This window comes from Jaculus jaculus, chromosome 4 (genome assembly GCF_020740685.1).
Source record: "Jaculus jaculus isolate mJacJac1 chromosome 4, mJacJac1.mat.Y.cur, whole genome shotgun sequence".
In the NCBI taxonomy this organism is placed as follows: Eukaryota; Metazoa; Chordata; class Mammalia; order Rodentia; family Dipodidae; genus Jaculus; species Jaculus jaculus.
The window spans coordinates 14,300,563-14,321,833 of record NC_059105.1 but is presented as its reverse complement, the minus strand read 5'-3'; the positions used below and the strand labels follow the sequence as shown (position 1 = coordinate 14,321,833).

General features: G+C 45.5%; 1 protein-coding gene across 1 annotated transcript in view; it reads left to right on the top strand.

The window, feature by feature from the left end:
* The first annotated feature begins 5,828 nt into the window (after window positions 1–5,828).
* The window catches only part of LOC101609018 (sterol 26-hydroxylase, mitochondrial), a 33,027-nt gene continuing 17,584 nt past the window's right edge, over window positions 5,829–21,271 (top strand). The window contains exon 1 of the mRNA XM_045148014.1: window positions 5,829–6,560. Coding sequence (XP_045003949.1) covers window positions 6,306–6,560 — 255 coding nt within the window. The 5' untranslated portion in view covers window positions 5,829–6,305. The remainder of the gene's footprint in view (window positions 6,561–21,271) is intronic.

Below are 21,271 nucleotides of genomic sequence, written 5' to 3'. Positions count from 1 at the left end.
GTGTCGGTACCACACCAAAGCAGCCTAAGGGGGAAAAAGACCTAAAAAACTCAGCAAAACACACACTTTTACTAAAAAGTGAGGTGTATAGGAAATTGAAGCAGCAGCAGAGAAGTAGAAGAGATCCAGAGCATCCAGAGCCCACACAGGCTGGCAAAAGTGGCCCCAGCAGCTCCGCCAAATGTGGTGGCAGCGCACCAGAAAGCCGCCAGACTCGGCTCCAGCCGCAGGAAAAGCCAGGTGCGGGCGCTTCCCTCACACCAGGGCTCTGGGCAACTCAGGAAACGTGAAGGGAGAGCGGCAGTGAGCAACGGAGGAGCAGACCACAAGGTAGAAGGACACATGGAACAGCAAGAGAACTAGAGCAGCTGCGGCTCCCTCCCCTCCCCCCCCACCTATGCCCAGCTCTGGCGAACAGAGCAGCGGTCCCGGGACCCGGCCACGCCAACTTGAGCCAACAAGCGGGACCCAAGCAGGAGCGGAGTCCTGCAGCAACATCAGCGGTTCTGGCACCGGTAACAGCGGCCCCAGCAGCAGCAGATCCAGTAGCAGCAACAGCACAGACCAAGCAGCAGCAGACCCAGTAGTGGCAGCAGCAGAAGACCCAGCAGCAGCAGCTTCAGCAGCAGTGGTGACAGACCCAGCAGAGGCAGCTTTAGCAGCAGCAGTTCCAGCAGCAGGTGTGCTGATCTGCAGGGCCACAGTTGTCAGGCTTGGTTTGCCCCGCAGGAAAAGCCAGTGCCCAGCTCCAGACATCAGAACAGTAGCCCGACGACCCAGGCAGCAACTTGACTGAGACCAAAATCATCCAAGGTAACTGGGATTGCACCAGGGAAGGGTCTCACTTGGTCACAAGCTGACTTGGATCCCTCAACAGACCAGAAATCTTAACCTCTTTGTTGATAGAGGATCTGGTTGTTATAATAACTACTCTGGCATACATACTTGGGGCTGTTTCTGATTGAATGGGTACAGTGTTTAGTTAACTTTTAGAATCTACCTGTATTTTACTCCACTCAGCCTACTTGAATACTCCAATAGCAGGGAAACTCAACCCCTAGGAGCACCTTTGTAGATACTCTGAGAGTCTTAAGAGCCACACCTAACACCTTAAGCTCCTACCCTGAAAATATATAACATCAAATCAATTGATACAGCTAAGAATACCCAGCTAGCTAGAAAATTCAAGCATTAACTTAATCCAAGATGCAAAAATATATACATTATAACACAAGAAACACTAAAAAGCAAGATGATATAAATCCACCTAAAAGTATTAATGCATCAGAAATGACCTCCAGTGAGAACAAGTTAGAGGAAATGCCTGAGAAAGAGTTCAAAAGAATGATTGTAAATATGTTCAAAGAAGTCAGAGAACAAATCAAAGGAGTCAAAGAGGAACTCAAAGAGGAAATCAAAGGAATCAAAGAAGATGCAGGACACCAATTTCATGAAATAAAGAAGGCAATACAAGACAAAAATAAGGAAATAGAAAGAATAAAGAAAAACCAGTCAGAATTACTAGCAATGAAGAACACAGTTAATGAAATAAAAAACTCTAGAAAATCTCACCAGTAGAACGGATGAAGGAGAGGACAGAATATCTAAGCTAGAAGACCAGGTAGCAGATCTAATACAGTCCAACAAAGAGAAAGACAAACTTATAGAAAAGTGGGAATGTCAAGATATTCGGGACACTATGAAAAGATCCAATATAAGAATTCAGGGCATAGTAGAAGGAGAAGAATTCCACTCCAAAGGCATAGGCGTCTTTAACAAAATCATAGAAGAAAATTTCCCCCAAATTGGGAAAGAGGTGCCAATGCAGATACAGGAAGCCTTTAGAACCCCAGCCAGACAAAACCTGAAAGAACCTCTCCTCGCCATATTATAATCAAACTTCCAAACACACACACCAAAGAAAAAATATTGAAAGCAGTTAGAGAGAAAAATCAAGTTACCTACAAAAGCAAGCCCATCAGGATTACAGCACATTATTCAACACAAACTTTTAAAGCCAGAAAGGCTTGGAGTGATATATTCCAAGTTCTGAAAGATAACAACTGTCAACCAAGGTTACTTTATTCTGCAAAGCTATCCATTCAAATAGACAGAGAAATAAAGACATTCCATGACAAAAGCAGGTTAAAGGAGTATTTGAAGACAAAACCAGTTCTACAGAAAATACTTGATAGAATCCTCCATGCTGAAGAAAAGGAAAAGCACACATATAAGGAACCTAGGAAAAACAAACAATCCTCAAATACTAGTTAACACAAGAGAGCACAGGTAGAACCGGAACCACAAAAAAAAAAAAAAAAAAAAGGCAAACATAAATACACACCTTTCAATAATATCTCTTAATATCAACGGCCTCAATGCCCCAACGAAAAATTGAGGAAAAAAAAAGGGCTATGGAGCTAAATAGAGAGTTTTCAAAAGAAGAAATACAAATGGCATATAAGCATCTAAAAAAAATGTTCTATATCCCTAGTCATCAGGGAAATGCTGATTAAAACTACATTGAGATTCCACCTCACTCCTGTCTGATTGGCTCCCATCAAGAAAACAAATGATCATGAATGCTGGCGGGGATGTGGAAGAAGAGGAACCCTTCTACACTGTTGATGGGAATGCAATCTGGTCCAGCCATTGTGGAAATCAGTGTGGAGGTTCCTAAAACAGCTAAAGATTGATCTACCATATGACCCAGCTATAGCACTCCTAGGCATATATCCTAAGGACTCATCTCATTTCCTTAGAAGTACATGCTCTACCATGTTTATTGCTGCTCAATTCATAATAGCTGGGAAATGGAACCAGCCTAGATGTCCCTCAACAGATGGTGGATAATGAAGATGTGGCACATTTATACAATGGAGTTCTACTCAGTGGTAAAGAAAAATGAAGTTATGAAATTTGCAGGAAAATGGATGGACCTAGGAAGGATTATACCAAGTGAGGTAACCCAGGCCCAGGAAGCCAAGTGCCGCATGTTCTCCCTCATTTGTGGATCCTAGCTACAGATGATTGGGCTTCTGTGTAAGAAGGAAAAAACTCAGTAGCAGAGGCCAGTAAGTTAAAAAGGAGATATAAAGGGAAGAGAAAGGAAGGGAGGAGGGTACTTAATAGGTTGGTATTGTATATATGTTAAGTGGGAGAATAGATTAACGGGGGTGAAAAGACCCAAAGTGAGGTCAAGGGAAGAGATTGAGTAAAGGAAAGGTGGAGGAAGGGCTAACCAAAATCTAAGAGGATGCAAGTAAATTATGTGGAATCCTCTGGTTTCAGACAATGGGACACTCAGGAGCCATAGATCGTTGTTGGAAAATTTTCAGTGCCAGCGATGGGATACCTTCCAGTGAGTTGTTGGCCAAGGAGGTCCCTGATGCCCCCAAAACATTATAGGCCATTGCCGAGGCCCTTGGTTTCCCACGAGGAATACATGGTAAGACCCTATTGCTGAAGATTCCACATACTTGGACTGCAAGGCCACTGAGAAATCCTGCTGGAACTGAGCTGATAATCTCCTCCATGTAGACCAGCTGACAGAGAGCTGGAAGAAGCCATTCTACATGTAGTTCATTAGGAGACAGAGATAGCACCAGTGAACATACTCAGCAGTGGACACTGCGAGCCTCATAATTGGCCAGCCAGGCCAAATGAGCCAACAGGTGCAAATAGCGGCAGGTCTGTCATGGTGGAAACCAACTGCCCTCCAATTGGACTGGAGGCCTGCTCCATCGGTGGGAACACATCCCTGATACTGAAAACTTAAAACAGGGGTAGTCATGAGCCCTAGGGGTGTAACATCTGCTGATATCTGGAAAAATGTTGTGTATATATTCCTGATAACTCTGCTAATATCTCGTCTGTTTTATAAGCCATACAGGAAGAGATTCAGACCATGTCAAGCACTATTGTGTCATTCAATGAACAGTTCTGGAAGAAAACCTCAGCCAGTTCATGGTCAGATGGTCCCAAGACAATCCAACTCTGTCTACCTGGGTTCCCTTGAATGCTCCCCAAGGCCTAGATGTCCACAAGAAGAACAACCCTGAAGGAGACCAGATTGCTGTGTGCTCAGTCCTCATTAACTCCTTATTTTTATTCTTTCTCCCCAACATTCTCTTCCAAGACTATCTTCCTGCACTCCATCAATACACTTTTGGGGTCCTTTAGAGCAGTTTCCCTCTCTGGGAGAGACTCTAACTGCTTCAACTTCATGTCCCATTCAGCAGAAAATAGTTAATGATCTGATGTTACCGCCCCTTGACCTCCTCTAATAGCAGTTAGAGTGTCTTCTCATGAGAGGGGAAAATGAGAGGAGGGTAGAGTTAGGGTGACCGGGCCCCTGAAGGTGAAGAGTGCAGGAATGTTTGCACTTTGTTATAAATCAAAGATGATCTGACTTACCTCTTGTGTAGTTCCCCAGACCTGTTTTTCCACAAACAGCCAGGACCCCTCCTAGGAGGGAGGTCTTTCATAGGATTTAAACATTGTGGTTGGTCACGTTCAGCCTTTGGAATTTGGTACCTTGCCTGAGACAGCCCCTCACCCTAACCAACCAGCTGTCCCTCTGGTTCACCTGAGCGGCCAGAAAGCCCACCCCCATAAGGTCATAAATACTAAGGAAAGGCAGGCTCTCTGACCACTTGGGAACTTCAAGGTGTGGGTGAAGGAGGGAACCTTAGCCTTTGATCTCCACATGGGCTCCTTTGTCCCCTCCAGCTCTCCACATGGCAGGAGCTCCTTGAACTTTCTTCTCTCTCTCTCTTTTGTTTTGTTTTGGTTTTGGAGGTAGGGTCTTGCTCTAGCACAGGCTGAGTGACCTGGAATTCACTATGTAGTCTCAGGGTGGCCTCGAACTCATGGCAACCCTCCTACCTTCAGTTTCCAAGGGCTGGGATTAAAGATGTGTGCCAACATACCAGGCCATCTTTTCTCTTTCCTTTTCAGTTTTTTGTCTCAGCCTTCCACGTGGGATCTCTAGCTACCTTGGGTGCCTTTCCTAGGCTCTGTACTTCCCTCAATAAATATAATAATTTAATAATTATTCTTCTCAGTCTTTGTTTTATTCAATTCTTTGACTAAAATTAGAAACAAACCTAGGGTTTGGTGTGCAAGGACTCTCCTGAACCCTTAGTACACCGTTACAGCGGCACACACCTTTAATCCCAGCACTCGGGAGACAGAGGTAGGAGGATCACTGTGAATTTGAATCCATCTTGAGACTACACAATGAATTCCAGGTCAGCCTGGGCTAGAGCAAAACCTTACTTTGAAAAACAAAAACAAAAAATTAGCTCAATCTAACAGTCTGAAATCAGTATAGCTTTTTTGGGGGGAGGCTGGCTTTAATCAACTAATTCTTCATATGCTCTTAGAAGCAGCTTGACTATCCTGCAGCTCCTTCATTTACCAGTTAAATTGTCATTGACCTGTGTTTATGTCATTTTAATTGCAGTACTGAAGATAAACCAAGACATTCCTGTGCCACTGAGCTATAGTGGGAGGCCCTGTGTTTATTTTCTATTTGAATAACCCCAGAGGCATGTGCCACTTTGTGCATCTGGCTTTGTATGGGTACTGGGGATTCGAACCGGGGTTGCTAGGCTAATTTCCAAGCACGTGCCTTTAACCGCGGAGCCATCTTCCCAGCCTGAGAACTGAATTCGTAAAACGTCACTACTATGTAGATTTGTTCTGCCCGACTCCTCCAGGAGTCACATGACCTTAGCCGATGGCCAGTTCTGGGTCTCCTGGCTCAGCACTGAGACCATTCTGGGCGACCCTTAAGAAGAGCCAGCAGGCAAGTTCAGCCTCAGCCGCTGGCTCCTGGGCACCCGAGGATTGAGGGGGGCGGGGAATCAGACTTGTCGGAGGTTGGGCCCGGCCAGTCTTGCTGGGTGGGGCCTGAGAGCCTAGGAAGACAACTGCGGTGCTCCAAGCCACAATTAAAAGTGGGGACAGGTCTCTCGTAGAGTCCCCGGGGGGCTCGGGGATGTAGGCAGCCAATACCAGAGCTCGCGGTTGGGGTTGGTAGTGGGGCCTCCCGAAGTCACTGTGTCCACTCCAGCCTTTCCCCGGGCCCGGGGGTGACTTTGATGTGTTCCTACTTTGGAGGGGTGAGGACCGCGACGAACCGCCACTAGGTAGGGGCCTGGCTGGCCTTTATCGGCCCGCCCCCGTGTCACCTCCGCCCAGGATCCCGCCCCCATCCCAACCTCCCAGTTCTGAACCTCCCGGCCTGGTCCCAGTGGCCCGAATCGGGGTCCAGAGGCGCAGCTGCACCAGCCAGATCCATGGCCACGCTGGGCTGCGCGAGGCTGAGGTGGGCGCTGCTGGGCATTCGGGTGGCCGGTCGTGGCCTCTGCCCAGCAGGGGCCAGAGCCAAGGCCGCGATCCCCGCCGCCTTACCTGCCGACGAGGGGTCTGGAACCGGTCCTGGAGAGTCGCGGAAGTTGCGGAGCCTGGAGGAGCTTCCCAGGCTGGGACAGCTGCGCTTTCTCTTCCAGATGTTCGTGCAAGGCTATGCACTGCAGTTGCACGAGCTCCAGGTAACTGGGCAGGGGCATCTCCACCTGAGGATGGGGGTGGCCCCTGGGGTGGAGAAACTGGAAGTGGGAGAGATGTGGGACAAAAAGTAAAGGATATAGGAATTTAGCATGCCACACTGCCTGGGGTCATAAATTGAAAGTGCAAAATGCAGACAGCCCTTTGAGCTAAAACAAACAGGTGAAGCATGGTATGGTTCCGGGAGGCACCAACCAGCCGGGAGGTGACTTGGAGGCTAAAGTGGTCCGGAGATTAGGAGAGGAGAGGAGAAGGCTGTCTTGGGAGACAATGGCTCAGACAAGGGTACACATCCTTAGATGCTGTTTACCTGGGACATCTTCCCAAATACGTCGCTTTAGAGGGAGTACAGAAGCTTCGTGGCAGTTTGCAAGCTCCATTGCTGCAGAGGGAACAAGAGTTTGCTCCTCAGAAAGTGAAAGAAAATCACAGGCAGTGAGGACAAGCCCGTGGAGTGAGGCAGCGCTTGGTGGAGGGGCGGGTGGGTGGGGTGGGGAGAGAGGAAGCAGAGCCAGCTGCACTCCTCCAAAAGCAAGGCTAAGCCCTCAGAGAGGAAAGACATGAAGGAGGGGTCAAAACTAAACTAAGGCAGCCCAGGCCGCTGTCCCTGTCCTGCTCATGAGATCCTGAGAGATGGTTCCCTGGTCTGAGGAGATGGCTCAGAGGTTAAAGGCATTTGTTTGCCAAAGCCTGCGGCCCAGGGTTCAATTTCCCAGTACCCACACAAAACCAGATGTGGTACTATGTGACTGGAATTCATTTGCAGTGGCCAGAGGCCCATACTCTTGCTCTCTCTCTCTCTCAAATAAATAAACGAAATAAAGTAAATAAAAAAGAAATCAATATGATGGAGAATGGAATTTCAAAGGAGAAAGTGGGGGGGGCGGGAGGGAATTAACACGGGATTTTTTTTATAATCATGGAAAATGCTAATAAAAATAAAAAAAAAAAAGAAATCATTTTCTGTGGACCTGGCACCTCCCAGCCAAAAACAAGGGTCTCGTGAAGACCCCCTGCTTGAAAAACCTGTAGAAATGTGTCAGGGTGAAGTGCCTGGATCTGGAAATAAGGCTTTCTCTGGGGGATTTGCTTAGGATTAGCTGTACAGAAATAACTAGGAAAGAAACTCTAGAGGGCTTTAGGAAGAAGAGGAAGTAAGGCAAAGCCTGGAAAAAAAATTCTTTTCAGACTGTCTCCCTACATAGGCTGGGCTCTAATCCTCCTGCCTCAGTACTGGGATTACAAGTATACACCATCACACCCCACAAGACATGTGATCTCTTAAAGGAGAACGTAGGGCTGAGGTGTAGAACCTCCAAATATCTTCACCAAATGAACGTGAGCATTCCCATGGAAATACCTACATTGTCCCCAGTACATGTGGCTGGTATGAGTTAATAAAGAGGGAAGTTTTGTACATCTGTAAAACCCAGTCATGGGGCTAGAAAAGACGGCTCAGCAGTTAAGGCAGTCGCCTGCAAAGCCTAATGACCTGAGTTCCATTCTCCAGTACCCACATAAAGCCCCATGCACTGAGTGGCGCATGCATCTGGAGTTCATTTGCAGTGCAGGAGGCCCTGGCACACCCACACTCCCTCTTTCTGTGTCTCTTTGTCTGCCTCTTTCTCTCTGTAGTTTCTTTAAATTTTTTTTTTTTTTTTTTTTTTTTTTTTTTTTTAGGGCTGGAAAGATGGCTTAGCACTTAAGCACTTGCCTGTGAAGCCTAAGGACCCTGGTTTGAGGCTCGATTCCCCATGACCCACGTTAGCCAGATGCACAAGGGGGCACACGCATCTGGAGTTCGTTTGCAGTGGCTGGAGGCCCTGGTGTGCTCATTCTCTCTCTCTCTGTGCCTCTTTCTCTGTTGCTCTCAAATAAATACATAATAAACCAAAAGAATTTAAATGAAAAAATTATATTTATTTATTTGCAATGAGAAAGAAAGAGAAGAGATAGAATGGGCATGCCAGGGCCCCTAGCCACTGCAGATGAACTCCAGAAGCATGTGCCACTTTGTGCATCTGGCTTACATGGGTCCTGGGGAGTTGAACCTGGGTCACCAAGCCTTGCATGCATGTGCCTTTAACCATTAAGCAATCTCTCCAGCCCCAATTTGTGAAGTTTTTTGTTTTTTGTTTTTCAAGGTAGGGTCTCACTCTGGCTCAGGCCGACCTGAATTTGCTATGTAGTCTCGGGGTGGCCTCAAACTCAAGGCAACCCTACCTCTGCCTCCCAAGTGCTGGGATTAAAGGTGTGTGCCACCATGTCCGGCTGTGTTGTTTGTGTGTGGGGGGGGGGCATTAATCTACTCCTGTGAGTGGATAGTGGTTATAACCTCCTTCTATTAGGCCTCAGCTCTTAAAGGTCTCACCACCTTTCAACTCTGTTTACATTGGAGACCAAGCCTCCAACACATAAACCTTCTAGGAGACAGACCATGTCTGAGCCATAGCATTCCAGCCCCCAAAGTTTCTGTCCTCAGAATGCAAAATGCATTCATTCTGTGACAATAGTGCCCAAAATGTTTTTGTTTTGTTTTTTGTTTTTGTTGTTGTTTTTCAAGGTAGGGCCTTGCATTATCTAGCTCAGGCTGACCTGGAAGTCATTATGTAGTCTCAGGTGGCCTTGAACTCACAGTAATCTTCCTACCTCTGCCTCCCAAGTTCTGGGATTAAAGGCATGTGCTACCATGCCAGGCTATTTTTTGCTATTTTAAAAAATATTTTATTTATTTATTTATTTGAGAGAGATAGAGAGAATGGGCATATCAGGACCTCTAGCCACTGCTAACGAACTCCGGACACATGCACCACCTTGTGCATCTGGCTGACATGGGTAGTGGGGAATCGAACCTGAGTCCTTAGGCTTCACAGACAAGCAATTTAACTGCTAAGCCATCTCCTCAGCCCTCCCTCTTCTATTTTGATGTCATCTTTTTTTTTTTTTGGCCTTCATATTATGCAGGTCTCTGGAAGACAGAGTTTCAAAACACTTCCATTTCTTTTTTTTCAAAAAAAAATTTTTTTATTTATTTGAGAGCGACAGACACAGAGAGAAAGACAGATAGAGGGAGAGTGAGAGAATGGGCGCGCCAGGGCTTCCAGCCTCTGCAAACGAACTCCAGACGCGTGCGCCCCCTTGTGCATCTGGCTAACGTGGGACCTGGTGAACCGAGCCTCGAACCGGAGTCCTTAGGCTTCACAGGCAAGCGCTTAACTGCTAAGCCATCTCTCCAGCCCCACTTCCATTTCTTTGGGTCTTGCATCTTCCCACACCTCTTCTGCCGTGGTTCCTGAACCCTGGAGGGTGTGATGGTGATGTCTCAGTGCTGAACACTCCACCATCACTTCTTCTGAATACTTTGATGAGTTGTTGTTGTTGTTGTTGTTGTTGTTTGTTTGTTTTCCTTGAGGTAGGTTCTCACTCTAGCGCAGACTGATGTGGATCTCTCACTATAATCCTAGGCTGCCCTCAAACTCACATCCACCTGCCTACTTCTGTCTCCTAAGTACTGGGATTAAAGGCCAGGCCTGGCTTTTGATGAGTTTTGAGTCTCTCCAGCAGTTACTGCCATCTGAAAAGAGAAACTTCTCTAACCAAAAGTGAGAGTAGGGCTGGAGAGATGGCTTAGTGGTTAAGCGCTTGCCTGTGAAGCCTAAGGACCCTGGTTCGAGGCTCGGTTCCCCAGGTCCCACGTTAGCCAGATGCACAAGGGGGCGCACGCGTCTGGAGTTCGTTTGCAGAGGCTGGAAGCCCTGGCGCGCCCATTCTCTCTCTCTCCCTCTATCTGTCTTTCTCTCTGTGTCTGTCGCTCTCAAATAAATAAATAAAAAAATTAAAAAAAAAAACAAAACAAAAACAAAAGTGAGAGTAGAGTAGTATTAATACATGGGCATAAGCAAAACTATTTAGGGGACAATATTTTTGGACATATATATCCCTTTAGCCAGACAACAGAAGTGCAGATATCAAATCTCTCTTCTGTCTCTCATTGCTTGCAAACAAATAAATTCTTTGTGCACTGGGGCAGGGATGAACAGCCCTGCCCCCCAGCCTTGTTGATTACTATCCTGTGATTGTCCTCTCCTGTTGCTGGTGCCTACTCCTCCCCATTTTTTAAAATATATTTTACTTATTTATTTGAGATAGAGAAAGAGAGAGAGAGAGAGAATGGGCATGCCAGGACCTCCAGCTACTGCAAATGAACTCTAGATGCATGTGCCTCCTTGTGCACCTGGCTTATATGGGTCCTGGAGAATCCAACTGGGACCCTTTGGCTTTGGCAGGCAAACGCCTTAACTGCTAAGCCATCTCTCCAGCCCCTCTTGTTTTTTTTAAGGTAGTGTTTCACTCTATCTCAGGCGTGGTGGTGCACGCCTTTAATACCAGCACTTGGAAGGCAGAGGCAGGAGGATCACTGTAAGTTCGAGGCCACTCTGAGGCTACATAGTGAATTCCAGGTCAGCCTGGACTAAGTGAAACCCTACCTCGAACAACCAAAAAAAAAAAAAAAAATTCTGGGATTAAAGGTGTGCACCACCACACCTGACTTGTCTTTTGTTTTTTAAAACCTGGAGTTCATTTGCACTGGCTAGAGGCCCTGATGTTCTCTCTCTCTCTCTTGCTCTTTCCCTCTTGTTCCCTTCTGTCTCTCTCTTTGCTTGCAAATAAAAATAAAAAGCCCATAGTATCATATGACTAGACCTTGTGCATGCTAGGCAAATGCTCTACCACTGAGCTATAGCCACAGCCTCCTTTCTCTTGCCTAACAAAAAATATTAATAGTATTGGAAAAAATAAACTGTGAACATTAGGCCTAGAGAGATGGCTTATAGGTTAAGGCATTTGCCTGTGAAGCCTAAGGACCCAGGTTTAATACCTCAGTACCCATGTAAGACAGATGCATAGGGGCTGGAGAGATGGCTTAGTGGTTAAGGCACTTGCCTGCCAAGCCAAAGGATCCCAGTTCAACTCTCCAGGACCCACGTAAGCCAGATGCACAAGGGGCACATGCATCTGGAGTTCGTTTGCAGTGGCTGGAGGCCCTGGCATGCCTATTCTCTCTCTATCAAATAAATAAAATATTTAAAAAGACAGATGCACAAAGTGGTGCAAGCGTCTGGAGTTTGTTTGCAGTGGCTAGAGGCCCTGCCGTACTTATATTCTCTCTCTCTATCTGCCTCTTTCTGTGTCTCTCTCAAAATAAACAAAAGTTAAAAGATGTGAATATATATTATTTATATTATATTACATTTTTATCTTTCAAAGAAATTGATCCTGAGAATGATAAGATGTAATCTGTTCTAGACTCTCTGGGTTGAACCCCTCCTGTGGCCCCCAGTGCCTCCTGCACATATTTGTCATTTCATGCATTTTGTTTCTTATCACCTGTTCATATGGCTTAGAGACTCACTGGAAAGCTCTGAAGACTGGGCCTCTATCTTCCTTCTATCTCTTCAGTGCCAGGCACTGACATAGGTACTGGGAGGGGCTGAGAGTGGTAGTGAATAATAGATAGTTAAATTTTTTTAAAGATTTATTTATTTATTAGAGAGAGAGAGAACAGGTGCGCCAGGGCCTCCAGCCACTGCAAACAAACTCCAGACACATGCACCACCATGTGCGTCTGGCTTATGTGGGACCTGGAGGATCAAACCTGGATCCTTAGGCTTTGCAGGCATGTTCCTCAACCACTAAGCCAACTCTCCAACCCTAATATTTTTATTTTATTTATTTGAGAGAGACAGAGAGAGAGAGAGGGAGAGAACCACAGAGAGAGAATGGGCATACTAGGGCCTTCAGCCACTATAAATAAATTCCAGAATCATGCACCAACTGGCTTATGTGGGAATTGAACCTGGGTCCTTTGGCTTTGCAGGCAAGCACCTTAATCATGAAGCTATCTCTGCAGCCTGTGAACAGTAGATATATCTGATGGTCATCTTCTTTGAGATACTCTTCTTCCAGCTCTGTGATCTGGGTTATTTGATCCAAGACAGTGGGGAAGAGAGAGAGTAAGCAAAGTGGTTAGACCTGTCAAGACCTGTTCCCAAGTAGAGTGGCCTAACACAACCTTTTTTTTTTAATTTTTTTTATGAGTTATTTATTTATTTATTTATTTTTTAATTTTTATTAACATTTTCCATGATTATAAAATATATCCCATGGTAATTCCCTCCCTCCCCACCCCCACACTTTCCCATTTGAAATTCCATTCTCCATCATATTACCTCCCCATTACAATCATTGTAATTACATATATACAATATCAACCTATTAAGTATCCTCCTCCCTTCCTTTCTCTACCCTTTATGTCTCTTTTTTAACTTACTGGCCTCTGCTACTATGTATTTTCATTCTCACGCAGAAGCCCAGTCATCTGTAGCTAGGATCCCCATATGAGAGAGAACATGTGGCGCTTGGCTTTCTGGGCCTGGGTTACCTGACTTAGTATAATACTTTCCAGGTCCATCCATTTTTCTGCAAATTTCATAACTTCATTTTTCTTTACCGCTGAGTAGAACTCCATTGTATAAATGTGCCACATCTTCATTATCCACTCATCTGTTGAGGGACATCTAGGCTGACAACCTTTTTTTTTATTTTTGAGGTAGGGTCTCACTGTAGCTCAGGCTGACCTGGAATTCACTATGTAGTCTCAGGGTGGCCTCCAACTCACGGTGATCCTCCTACCTCTGTCCCCCGAGTGCTGGGGTTAAAGGTGTGCGCCACCACAACTAGCTCAAACGTTTTGCTACGGCCATGATTTTGTGGGAATTTGAGCAGAGCACTGTAAAAATGGCCTGTTCTGGATCATGATGGAGCGGGGCTTCAACGGATGGATGGGATGCCTCTGGGTTCACTTGGCCGGCACAGCACATCTTCTGGGGCTGTGATGTCCAAGCTGGCTGCTCCAGTGTGGTGGTTGCCGTCCAGGCTGGCTTGTGAATGACGGCTCTATCTATATCTCTCCCTGACCGTCCCCCCTCACCCTCCCTCCCTCCCTCTATGGCTGCCTTGGGCTTCCTCATGGCCTGGTCACCTTGGGTTAGTGACACTTCCTATGTGGTGCTGGCTTCCATCAGAGTGAGCATTCCAGAAACAGAAAGTAGAAGCTGTCACTTTCTTGACAGCCACAGCGCGTGTCCATGCCATGCCACTCAACACAGTTCCAGTCCCCTGAGATTCTCCCTGAAGTGACAGGATGTCAAAGAATCTGGAGCCATCGGGGGCCCACCACATCTTTTAGGGGCCCAGATAGCTAGAGAGAGACACTAGTAATGACAGGTGTGCACCACTTGGTGTCCAGTACCAAAGGAATGGAATAGCCTGGAAGCAAAACTCCTGCCTCAGCCTCCCAAGTGCTGGAATTACCATCACACATGCCGCTCCTGTCTTCTCATTTTACAACTCTTTTTTTTTATTTATTTATTTGCAAGCAGAGAGAGATGGGGGAATGGGCTCACAAGGACCTCCAACCACTGCAAAGGAACTCCAGATGTATGTGCCACTTTGTGCGTCTGGCTTGACGTGGGTCCTGAGGAATCAAACCCAAGTCATTAGGCTTTGCAGGCAAGTGCCTGTACTGCTGACTCATCTCTCCAGCTCTCCTGTCTTACCTTTTTCATTCTTTTTTTAAAGTTTTTTTGTTCATTTTTATTTGTTTATTTGAGAGAGAGAAAGAGGCAGATAGAGAGAGAGAGAGAGAGAGAGAGAGAGAGAGAGAATGGGCACAGCAGAGCATCCAGCCACTGCAAATGAACTCCAAACATGTGCGCCCCCCGTGTGCATCTGGCTAATGTGAGCCCTGGAGAATCAAGCCTCGAACCGGGGTCCTTAGGCTTCACAGACAAGTGCTTAACTGCTAAGCCATCACTCCAGCCCACCATTTTCATTCTTTTACAGAAATTTGAAAACATTTATTTTCATTTATGAGAGAGAAAGATGCTATGGGTGTGTGCCAGAGCCTCTTTTCAGTGTGGTGCAACTCCAGACGCATGCACCACTTTGGGCATATGGGCTTACTTGGATACTGGGGAATTGAATCCAGTCCAGCAGGCTTTACAAGCAAGTGCCTTTAACCTCTGAGCCATCTCTCCAGCCCTAGCTTGAATCTTTAACACAAATGCTTTCATGATAAAAAGAGCAAATACAAGCAGTTTTACTTATCATGAGTCCAACTGGTGCCACTGGCTGGGTCTGAAGTTGGAGGCGATCACTGAAGTCCAAGTACAGAGCAGGGGGAAACTGGAATGCTGTTAATCGTTTAGCACCTCCTGTCACTTGGACATGTGGATTCTGCTTCTTGAGGGGTTGGGGTTAACTCCTAGTGACACTCTGGCAGCTCTGAGATAGGGCTGCCCCAGCTGCACGTTGCTGATCTTACCTGACCTAGAATGGGCCTTCATTGTAACATCTGTCAGCCAGCCCAGGCCTGTGTTTGAAGTGAGGTCACTCTTGTTTATCCAGCTGACGGTGCCAGCTTTCAGGGCTTGGCTAGTTAACATGATAAAGTAGTACTTGGACTTTGTAAATTTACTTTGCTTGTTAGGGCTATGGGCTTGCTGTGTTGCTATACTGAGAGCTTCCCTAAGGGGCCATGATGTCTAAAGCAAACCAGCCTCTTCTTGTGATCAAAATGCAGCTGTTCGGCCAGGCGTGGTGGCGCCTGCCTTTAATCCCAGCACTCAGGAGGCAGAGGTAGGAAGATCACCACTGTGCGTTCGAGGCCACCCTGAGACTACATAGTGAATTCTAGGTCAGCCTAGGCTAGAGCTAGACCATACCCCAACCAACACCCCCCCACAAAAAAACCCCACATGAGCCGGGCGTGGTGGCTCACGCCTTTAATCCCAGCACTCAGGAGGCAGAGGTGGGAGGATTGCCGTGAGTTCAAGGCCACCCTGAGACTCCATAGTGAATTCCAGGTCAGCCTGGGCTAAAGTGAAACCCCACCTCAAAAAACCAAAAATATAAGTAAATAAATAAAACCACATGAGACATGAGTTTATGGGGGACACCTAATTCAAACCTCCATAACATATTGTCTTAGTCAGCTCCAAGGTTGCTGGGATGAATTTCCAAACCAGGCACAGTTATGGAGTACAGGGTTTGGGATTTATTAAGCTTACAGATAGAGGGGAGGTTCCATAATGGCAGAAGATGCTGGCCCCCTTTCACAGGTCCACTCAGAGACAATAAAGCAGCCACCACCACCACAAGCAAGCACACTCCAGGAACCCCATGATGGCAGAACTCCAGCATTCTGTGGGTCTTTTGTCTGGAAACAGATCTGCCCCAAACGTACCTTGGGGCTGGACCCTAGGATCCACCCACAGTGATAGCTCCTCCAGCTACACAGCTGGAGATCTAAGTTATAAGCTTGAATAAAACTCCTGTATCTGTTAATTTTTTTTAATTTTAAAATATTTTTATTTATTTCATAGAGAAAGAGTGAATGAGAAAGAGGCAGAGAGAGAGAGAGAGAGAGAGAGAGAGAGATTGAGAAAATGGTTCCCTGCCACTGTTTTATGCCATTTCCCCATTGTGAACACCCCTTACAATCAGGAGAAGCATTTCATGTACTTACCATATCTATTTTCACAATACATTATATTGGTTCAAAAAGGCTCACCAACTAACCAACTATAGTCATTTGTTATTAATTAATTCATTTAATTATTTATTTTTGGCTATTTTAAGGTAGGCTCTCACTCTAGCCCAGGCTGACCTAGAGCTCACTGTGTCCCAGACTGGCCTCAAACTCACAGTAATCCTTCTACCTCTGCCTCCTACGTGCTGGGATTCAACAGTGCACATGACGTTAGCACCTTCATAATCCATCATTTATCAATAGCGCAACCAGCTGGAGAGCAAGCCTTAAACACGCTGCCTTTGGGGCCTTCCCCTCATGCAAAAGGACATTAATGGCCTTGGTGGGGGAGGGGGCGGTCACAACTCCTTGGAGTCATCCTTTTAGCAGGCTGGCAGCACCCTGGTGGCATGGCCCTTTTGGCAGGCACAGCTCTGTCTGAGCAACCTACTGCTTTTTAGTTGGTAAAGGATGCGGCTTTCTTCGGCTGCCAAAGAGATTGATTGTTTCGAGAAACCTGGCGTGACAAGCAGGCTCTGAATCTTGGCAGGGCTCACCTGTCCTCCCTGTGGGAGGACCCTGTCCTGGCCCTCTGTCTCCAAAAGTGGCATTGCAACTTTACTGGGTCCATGTTGGGCGCCAAGTATGTCAAGTGAACCCATAGCAAACAAGTGAAAACCAAGTTCTGTTGGATACCATGAGTACAGTGAGGCTCAGACGGTGTTATTTGTATAGACAATGGCAACAACAAAAGGCTGAAGGTCGGGCTCAGTGGTTAAGGCATGTGCCTGCAAAGCCTAAGGACCTGGACTCAGTTCTCCAGTACCCATGTAAAGCCAGATGCACAAAGTGGCACATACATCTGGAGCTCATTTGCAGCTGCTAGAGGCCCTGGGTCACCCATTCTGTGTGTGTGTGTGTGTGTGTGTGTGTGTGTGTGTGTGTGTGTGTGTGTCTGTCTGTCTGTCTGTCTGTCTCCTCCCCCTCATCCTTCTTAGCATGTGTGGGTGTTTGTAGTATGTATGTCGTGGTGTTGCATGTGTGTGGAAGCCAGAGGAGAGTGTTGGGTGTCCACCTCTCTCACTATCTGCTAGTCTTCTTGACACGGAATCTCTCTCTGCACCCATGGCTGCCACGTATTCCGTCAGCCTAACTGGCTGACCAGTGAGTGAGTCCCAGTGATTCTCCTGCCTCTGCTCCCCATAGGGTTGGACTTACAGGTGTGCTTAGTCATACCCAGCATTTTTTTTTTTTTGGTTTTTCAAGGTAGGGTCTCACTCTAGTCCAGGCTGACCTAGAATTCACTATGGAGTCTCAGGGTGGCCTCGAACTCACGGCGATCCTCCTACCTCTGCCTCCCGAGTGCTGGGATTAAATGTGTGCGCCACCACGCCCGGCACCCAGCATTTTTTTTTTAATATGGCAATATAAAATATAAAATGAGACCCACTGAGCCATTTCCCCAGACCCTTATGTATATTTCTCTAACTTGATTTTCTAATTTTCAAATGGACTTCGGGTCCTCTTTGTATAGGAAGGTTATTAACCCTTTGTCATAGAAGTGTACAAACTCAAATACATAGTTTGCATCTCTTAATGATGTGAACTTCTGAGAATGCATTTGTACAAACATTATGGAATGTACTTACATAAAACTACAATGGTTACTATGGTACTGGGCCATATAATCTTTCTTTAAGTTTTTGTGCTGAAACCCGGAAATGAACCATGTAATTATAAGGAACCAACATTACCGATGTGGCCCATCATTAAACCGAATATCATTTGCAGTGCGTGACCTGACTGCTGGGTTGATGTCTTCATTAAGTTTCTCTGGCTAGAGAAGTGGCTTAGCAGTTAAGGGACTTGCCTACAAAGCCAGAGGACCCAGGTTTGGTTCCTTAGGATCCACGTAAGCCAGATGCAAAAGGCGGTGCATGTGTCTGGTGATTATTTACAACAGCTAGAGGCCCTGGCATGTCCATTCTCATTCTCTCTCTTGTTCTCAAATAAATAAATCAATAAAAATAAAATATTAAATAACTTTCTTTCATCAGATTAGTTTTTGTAGACTGTTTTTAAAATGTGGTTATGGTACTACATAGTTGCTCACTGCATGACTTAAACAGAGGCTTCCTTCACATTATCTTCTTGTCATTTTATTGATCCTTTTTAAATCTCTAATTTGTCTGGGACTAATTACTGAGTGCTGACATGAGGTTCAATTGCACCTGGACCCAGTTCACCAGGCGTGAACTATGGCCCAGGCTACGTGGCATCCTCCCTAAGACGGCAGTTCTTCTTTTTCTCTTCCTTTCTGATGGCCTAAAGAGTGTCTTAAGTAGGAATAAGAAAACAATGCCGGGGCTGGGAGTGTTCTTCAGTGATTGAGCTCTTGTCCAGTGTGCACAAGGCTTTGGGTTCCAGGACCAGAACCTTCGCATCTCAAGATTCAGACAAAACTATTTTTCTTTGTTTATTTATGTGTTTTCAAGGAGAGAGAGAGAGAATGGGCATGCCAGAGTCTCTAGCTGCTGCAAACAAACTCCAGATGCATGTGCCACTTTGACGCATGTACCACTTTGTGTATCTGGCTTTATGTGGACACCAGGGAATCGAACCTGGGTCATCAGGCTTTGCAGACAAGTGCCTTAGGCACTGAGCCATCTTTCCATCCCCCCAAAACTATTTTTTTCCTCAATAAAATACTACTGTTTGGGCTGGGGAGATGGTTCAGTCAGTAAAGTGCTTGCTGGGTATGCATGAGGGTTTGGATTCAGATCCCCAGCTCCCATGTAACATCCAGGCAAGGCACCACATATGCCTGTAGTCCCAGCACTGGAGGAAGTGAAGACAAGAGGATCCCTGGGGCAAGTCAGTGAGCTCCAAGTTCAGCGAGGACTTGGTTTAAAAAAAGAAAGATGGGGGCTGGAGAGATGGCTTAGCGGTTAAGTGCTTGCCTGTGAAGCCTAAGGACCCCGGTTCGAGGCTCGGTTCCCCAGGTCCCACATTAGCCAGATGCACAAGGGGGCACACGCGTCTGGAGTTCGTTTGCAGAGGCTGGAAGCCCTGGCGCGCCCATTCTCTCTCTTCCCCTCTATCTGTCTTTCTCTCTGTGTCTGTCTCTCTCAAATAAATAAATAAATAAAAATAAAAAAAAAGAAAGAGGGAATTACCATGGGATTTTTTTTATAATCATGGAAAATGTTAATAAAAATTTAAAAATTAAAAAAAAGCCAAGGGTATTGAATTTGTATATTTTAACTGATTTTTCAGTAACTTAATTTAGAAAGGACTCAGATGTTTTATAGCTATCATTAAATTAACATAGCTAGGAAGTTACATGGAAAGTTTATTTATTAATGCTTGCATTCTAAAAGTTTTTTTTTTTTTTTTTTTTTGGTGGTGCACACCTTTAATCCAAGCACTCAGGAAGCAGAGGTTGGAGGATTGCCATGAGTTTGAGGCCTGTCTGGAACTGTAGCATGAGTTCCACGTCAGCATTGGCTAGAGTGAGACCATATCTTTCAGGCTCTCTTTTATTTTGATATCATGATCTTTTCCTCCTCTTATGATGGTCTTGTGCAGGTAGTGTCAGGCACTGTGAGGTCATGGATATCCGGGCCATTTTGTGTCTGGGGGAGCACATTGTAAGGAGTCCTACCCTTCCTTTGGCTCTTACATTCTTTCTGCCACCTCTTTGAGCCTTGGTGGTTTTGGTTTTTTGAGGTAGGGTCTCACTTTAGCTGAGGCTGACTTGGAATTCACTGTGTAGTCTCAGGGTGGCCTCGAACTCACGGTGATCCTCCTACCTCTGCCTCCCAAGTGCTGGGATTAAAGGCGTGCGCCACCATGCCCGGCTTTTTAAAAGGTTTTCTATTGTGTTTGTTTAATTTTTTTGAGGTGCTAGAGATTGAACCCAGGGCCTCACATTTGCTAGGCAAGGGTTCTACTACTGAGTTATATTCCCAGCCTTTGTTTAAACTCTTATGTACAGATTTATTTATGAAAACTGAGATTAGACAAGGACATTCTTTTTTTATTTCCTTATAGAAGAATAACCCTAAAAGTGTACTTGATACCCAGAATGCACTGACCACTGCATTATACTTTCATTTGCATATTTACTTCTAGATCAAATCTATACATCTGTGATCTTCAATATCCAACATAAAGTTGTGTCTGTGACATGTTCAATGCTAACAAGTTTCGAGATATGTTTGTCTTCATTAAACCAACAGCAGGAGTCTTGTTTATCAAAGTGTTCAACAGGGATCATTTTGTTCTAGGCTGGATTTATAGCTTTATGACGTTGGGTCAAGCGCTGACACTGTAAGACATGTAGCCAAGTTAAATATAACCTTATCTGGCCAGAACACCCAGGCACAAATTATGCTAACAGTTGTGAAGACATTTTCACTTTTAGTTTACAAGCAAACTTAAATCCACTTATTTTAAATTATTGTTCATGTGAATGCAAGGCATTTTAATTAATCTGATATTTTTAGTTTATGTGACATCTTGTTTATCTATGAACCAATTTGAATATAATTCCCTAGAAGATTTTGTAATGTAGCCACAACAAATAACATGTATATGAAGGCAATACACATAAACACATTTATGTAGAAACAAAGATCTTGAGCTGGGCACGGTGGCACACACCTTTAATCCCAGCACTCGGGAGGCAGAGGTAGGAGGATTGCTGTGAGTTCAAGGCCACCCTGAGAATACATAGTGTATTCCAGGTCAGCCTGCCTAGAATGAAACCATGCCTCAAAAGAAAAAGAAAAAAAAGAAAGAAAGAAACAAAGATTTTATAGCTTTCATCTTAGAATTTTCGTCATGGGTGAATAATATACTAGTGTAAATTTACCAATTTATTTAAGAGATAGGGGATGGGCACACCAGGACCCCCAGCGTGTGCCGCCTCATGCATCTGGCTCTACATGGGGAACTGATCTTGTACCATTAGGCTTTACAAGCAAGCACCTTTAACCTCTGAGCCATCTCTACAGCCCCTAAATTCACCAATGTATAAAAAGGCAGTCTACCCAAATGATATATATGACAAAAATAAAAACCATGTTGGCTAAAAACTTT